This window comes from Lactuca serriola, chromosome 5 (genome assembly GCF_051521515.1).
Source record: "Lactuca serriola cultivar US96UC23 chromosome 5, Lser_US96UC23_V15, whole genome shotgun sequence".
Taxonomy (NCBI): Eukaryota; Viridiplantae; Streptophyta; class Magnoliopsida; order Asterales; family Asteraceae; genus Lactuca; species Lactuca serriola.
The window spans coordinates 312727830-312734064 of record NC_136412.1 but is presented as its reverse complement, the minus strand read 5'-3'; the positions used below and the strand labels follow the sequence as shown (position 1 = coordinate 312734064).

Below are 6235 nucleotides of genomic sequence, written 5' to 3'. Positions count from 1 at the left end.
TACCTTTCTCGGAGCCAGTATTGTTGTCGCCACCGGTGGTGAAATGTTCACAGCATTCACCGTCGGAAAATTCCACCAATTCCGATCATCACCGTTCTTCAATGCCCTAACTCCATTCCTCATTCTGAAACCAAAAGTAAACTCGAAATTACCACCAAATTTGATCCCCAATGGGTACCCATAACAAGTTTTCGAATTTAGATAAAAATTATCAGATGATTTGTAGTTTTGGATTGTGGAGTTCGAGCTCCCCATGATGTCGAAGGTGGGTTAGAAGAATGGGAGAATGGGGGGGGGGGGTAACGGTGGGGTGGTGGGAGTGGGGGGTTAATTTTTTCTTTTCTTTTTATTTTTAAAGTAAAAAAATACAAAAAAAAGTATTATAATAATATTAGAATAATTAAAGAAAATACAAAAAGAAAACAAAAGGGCATAACCGTCTTTTCAAGTTTTTTTGGACCAAAATCACAGGGGGTTTTTAATTTTGGACCTTCCATGCAAGTTGAAAACTTTTTGGACCTTATCCAAAGTTTTCCGCAAACCATAAGGACCAATTTTACAGTTTTGTCATATATATATATATATATATATATATATATATATATATATATATATATATATATATATTGCATGTTCGTGTCCCACAAATGGCGTCAAATGATGCGACATCGACCTCCGACGAGTCTTCTAGTCTTCTGTCGCGGCGGAGATCTGGACATCACAGTGCAAAGTCGTTAGAGCCGCCCCAGTGACTGTGCCCCGGGAGCGGACTCTGACGGTCAAGTTAGATCATCTGGTAGATATGAGATGATTCTCTTTAGCTAGAGGTGCTGGTGTTGGGGGTAGTGGCTGACGGCGGCAGGTGGCGGCTGAGCCACCCGGCCAGAGTATAGGGCGGCGGCTAAGCCAAGGGGAAGATTCCAGGGAAAAGGTTGTGGGAAAGGTCTCTTGGGGAAAGATCCCCCTTCATGGAGGATGCATTATTCTATTTATAGTGGACAACTAGGTCAAGGGGAATTAGGTCAAGCCTTGGGCCAGCCTAATTCAGGCCCAACTAGCAAAGAGCCGAGTAAGGCCGCTCGGAGGCGTCGGGCGCACCCCAGGCAAGGCTGGAGGGCGTGCACCAGGAAAGGCTGGTAGGGGAGCGTCAGGTGAGGGAGCGCTAGGCCGGCCGGTAGGGGAGTCCCCAACATGGCTGGCAAGGGAGCGCCAGACAAGGCTGGCAAGGGGACGCTAGGCAGGGCTGACAGGAGCGCGCCAGGCCAGGCTGACGCTCTAGGGCAGTCTAGGCCATGCTAATGGACCATATATCATCAACCACCACCCACCACCATTACCATCATCGCTACCACTACTACCTCCACCGCCACCACCACCACTATCATCGCTGCCATCATTACCACCGCCGCTACCAACACCACTGTCGTCGCCACTACCACCGTCTCCACCAATATTACCACCACCTACCACCATTATCATCGCTGTCACCATTACCACTACCACCTCCACCGCTACCACCACTATCGCCACCGCCACTACCTCCACCGTCATCGCCGCCTCCATCACTACCGTCGCCGCTACCACCATTACCATCACCCACCTTTACCACCCCCGCCACCACCACCACCGCTGCCGCCACCACCACCGCCGCCACCAACACTATTCCACCACTACCACTACTACTGTCGAGATTTTACAATTTTTTATAATTTATATAATGTATCTTTATATATAAGTTATAAAAATAAAGTAAAATTAAACAAAAGAGACAAAGAGAGTAACTATGTGATTTTACGTGGATTACAATTCAATTTCTTGTGAACCAAGCAGAATCTGGATATAATTCTAATTCTATTTCGTGCCAACCAAACATGATCTGGAATTGGATTCAAATTCCTAATATATTTATTTTCCAATTCCAATTCTAATTCCTTCATATACATTATGCGAACCAAACAACATTTTATGAAATTATTAAAAAATTAGGATAAATTTGATATTTTTTCTCAATATTTACTTGATATTCAATCAAACTTAATTCATAATTATGATCATAGATTATAAATCATATTGTTATATAAATGCTTTATCTCAAGAGTGATTTCGTAAGATATCTATCATAATAACTATAATGACATTGACATGAAAGAGATAGACCCAAGGTTAGAATTTAGAAACGATGCGGTTTAGTTTGTTTGAGAGTGAGATGGCCCAATACTCCAATAGTGTTCGGGATTAAGGTGGACCAAGTGGGTTACGGGCAGGGGGGGCAGAGGGGGGTAGGGGCAGGGGCAGCTTTTTCTTTTTCAGTTTTAATATTTTCATTTTTATTTTGCTTTTGAAAAAGCATACTTACAGACATCTCCCTCTTTAGGATTCTTCTTCTCAGACAAACATCACTCCTTCAAATCATCATTCCTCCTACTCTCTCTTTCTCTCTCTCCAGAACCATAACCATGTGGAACACTTTACTATTTTTTTGACTCAATAGTACTCACACATTCATCACTCTTCTCTGTAAGTACATCTCTTTCTCTCTCTTATTTAGGGTTTCTCTGCTTATATTTCCTAATTCTTTTTGCTAATTTGTGTTCATGATCTTTGTTTTCTGAAGAAATAAACTTATATCGATAGATGATCGTGTGTTTGGCTGGTTTAGCTGGAAATTTTTGAATATAGTTGGCGTAGTTGTTGAAATGTAGTTGAAAAAGCACTTGTGATTGAGACACAATTTATTAAAAATCATTTTTAGCGTCTGAACAAAACAGAAATTTTATAAAATATCGGTAGAAGATGATTTAAGGTCTTCTGAAACCTAGTTTTCGACTTCGTTTTCAGTATAGTTGATTTCTCTTATTTCATGTTAAAAGTGAACATGCTTCTTCGTTTCTTTATTTTTCTTAATGTTTTTTCTTATTATTTATATTCTTCTACTAAATTCTTACTCATTTTGTAGGTTTCTTGTTCATCATTATTGCCACTGATTATTTTGAAAGTTAATTGATCCGTAGCCTTTGAGGTTTCTTTGTTAAAACTGCAAGTAGATCTGCTATCCTGCTATGATTTTTCTTTTTCATACTCCATTCTATGGGAAAAAAATCAAGTTTTGACGTTTCAGAATCAAATTATATAGCATCTATGATTTATCGCCACAAAGTCAAATTAAGACTGTAATATACTAATATCTAGCTACCATACTTTTACTAACACAGTATAAACTATGGGATGATGAATGATCTATAATTTCCTCTAGTAATCATATACTCCTTTTAGTTTGTAGAACATATAATCAGAAGAATGACAAAGGTAAGCCCTGAAGTTGACAATGAGATGCAAATGCAAGCTGTTTTGTCAGTATCTGCAGATGCAAGTTTCACATCAAACAAGTTCCCAAAATATAAATTAGGTCCAGATAATCAGATTCTTGATGAAGCAACCATGGATAGTAAGGGCCCACCATTGAAAGAAATAGTGGCACATGAAACCGATCAGCTTTCAGAGCAACATGAACGCCTCTCAGTTCGCGACCTAGCCAGTAAATTTGACAAGAATCTGTCTGCTGCAGCTAAATTGTCTGATGAGGTATAAATCATAATGATTATTTCCCATGAACATGAAGTATAATATTTTTGTCATTATATCTCTTGATATAATTATTGCATTGTGTTGTTATGTATAGGCCAAATTAAGGGAGGTCGCTTCTTTAGAGGGTCATGTGCTTTTAAAGAAACTGAGAGATGCTTTGGAATATTTGAGAGGTCGATTAGCTGGTAGAAACAAGGAAGATGTTGAAAAAGCTATTTCTATGGTATACCCTTTATTCAAGAAGCTTCATTTTATGACAAAAAACCAAAGATCAAAACTCAAAATTGATTTAATTTGTTGTGATAGGTGGAAGCATTGGCAGTGAAGTTGACTCAAAATGAAGGGGAATTGATACAGGAGAAGTTTGAAGTGAAGAAGCTTGCAAACTTTCTCAAACAGGTGACTTTGTTTGTTCATTGGGAAATGCATTACAACAATAATAACTGATTCTTTGTAATTTCATGACATGAGAAAAATGATATTATTATTTATTTTGCAGGCTTCAGAAGATGCTAAAAAATTGGTAAACCAAGAAAGGTCTTTTGCTTGTGCAGAAATTGAAAGTGCCAAAGCAGTTGTAAGAAGAATTGGGGAGGCTCTTGTTGAGCAAGAAAGAGTATCACAAACTTCAGGAAAACAGGTAACATACTAACATGCTTATATAATTATAAATTTTAATACTTTCTGTTTACTAGATATATTTTTATCAAAAATTAATCTCACTATGCTTTTATAATTGAAAGTAATTGATTGATTTGCTTTCAGGAAATGGAGGAGATGGTGGAGGAAATCCAACAGGCTAGAAGAATTAGATTAATGCATCAACCCTGCAAGGTGTGCTTAAAACTTATTATTATCTTTAATTTGTTTTTGTAAAAAAAAATGATTGCATTATGGTTCCTTCATGCATATATTGTTTTTTATTCACACTATTTTGTCCTTTTTCTAAGTACTCAATATCATTTCTACAAATATTCCTCATCCTTTTATTTAATATGTGGCTCTTATCTCCACCATATAATATTCCAATTTAATATTACAACTTTCATGTGGTATCATTAAACTATTATTTTTTTTATCACTTTGTTTGTAGGTGATGGATATGGAACATGAGCTTCGAGCCTTGAGGCTACAAATCCAAGAGAAGTCTGCATTCTCAGTAAAGCTTCAACAAGAGGTGATTAATGTCCAAAATGCCCTTCAAGAATATACTAACCTAAATCTCTCAACTGCCCTTGAATGATTAAAAAGTAAATTGTAATTTGTTTCTGAATAATGCAGTTACTGCTGAAAAAATTAACTGAGGAGAACAAGTTAAGTTTATATTCTTTAGGAGATTCAGGAAATTTGGGCTCGATTTTACGACTTCAACCCTCTTCAGAAGAAGCCATGGAGCTCTCAAAATGTTCAATTCAATGGTTTCGTTTATCTTCACAATGTAGCAGAAGAGAGCTTATTTCAGGTGCTTATTACATATATAATTGTATTCATAATTTTATATTTATATACTAAATTTAATTTTTTTCAACAGGTGCTAACAAATCAGTTTATGCCCCTGAGCCTTATGATGTTGGACGAATTTTGCAAGTTGATATCATCTCAAATGGTCAAAAATCTACAGTCACCACAACTTCTCCTATACAACCTGGTTTGTTTTTTTCTATTATTATTATTATTTTTATATTATTATAATAACTAATTACTAATTTTATATTTATGATGTTTTTTTTTTTTGCAACAGCTGTTGGGTTGGAGAGTTATGTGGAGTCACTTTCTCGAAAAAGCAACTCCGAATTTAGTGTATGTTAAGTTGTTATCTACAATAGATGTTTGACTATTAGTGAAAATTCCAAAAATACCCTTTGACAAACGGAGGAATCTTTTGACCAACAGGTGGTGATCTCCCAGATGAATGGACGGAATTATTCGTCACATTCTGCGCATTTATTACGTGTCGGGAAAATGAGAATGAAGCTTTCAAAAGGATGGATTACAAAGGCTAGGGATGCGTATTCCTCTACATCAATGCAGGTAAACTTTTTATAAAATAAAGTTTATAAATTTTTGAAAACAATATTATTAGTTTTATTTTATTTAAATATAAACATGGATAAATTTCAGCTTTGTGGATTTAGAGGAGGTGGGAATCTTGCGGGAAAATCATTATTTTGGCAATCAAGAAAAGGCCAATCTTTTGTTTTGGTGTTTGAATCAGAACGTGAAAGGAATGCTGCAATTGTTTTAGCAAGAAGACACGCACTTGATTGTAATGTAAGAAATAGCAACCTACTTTCGTTTTACATTATTGTATTATTATTATTATTATTATTATTTTTTGTATTTAAATTGTTGTGAAAATGGTAGGTGGTGTTGGCTGGACCAGATGATCAAGCGTCACTATATCTTCTCTGACTTGACTAATGAAGGAATGTGAGATTGATTATTTCATTTTTTTTTCACGTGTAATTTTTTGTGTGTTTATTTTATTTGTGGGTGTGTTTTAAATGGGTTTCTACTAATTTGATGATTTGTGCATCCTTTATAGGCATAGTTTTGGTTTGCCTGTTGATTGGTGTAACATTTTTTTTTAAATAGTTGTTCGTTTGCATCTTATTTGCATTTCTAATATAACAATTGAAGCTTTTTTTAA

General features: G+C 36.2%; 1 protein-coding gene across 2 annotated transcripts; it reads left to right on the top strand.

The window, feature by feature from the left end:
- The first annotated feature begins 2354 nt into the window (after nucleotides 1-2354).
- On the top strand, nucleotides 2355-6235 carry LOC145054974 (stomatal closure-related actin-binding protein 2-like). Of its 2 annotated transcripts, none has more exons than XM_079003247.1 (13): nucleotides 2355-2517; nucleotides 3281-3582; nucleotides 3680-3808; nucleotides 3892-3984; nucleotides 4085-4225; nucleotides 4351-4419; nucleotides 4679-4762; nucleotides 4867-5047; nucleotides 5117-5233; nucleotides 5327-5385; nucleotides 5479-5616; nucleotides 5707-5856; nucleotides 5950-6235. In XM_079003247.1, the coding sequence occupies exons 2-13, from the start codon at nucleotides 3298-3300 to the stop codon at nucleotides 5995-5997; spliced, it is 1494 nt and encodes a 497-aa protein (XP_078859373.1). In that variant the 5' UTR covers nucleotides 2355-2517; nucleotides 3281-3297; the 3' UTR covers nucleotides 5998-6235. The 2 variants fall into 2 exon arrangements, with proteins under 2 accessions (XP_078859373.1, XP_078859372.1); XM_079003246.1 differs by having other exon boundaries at nucleotides 3274-3582.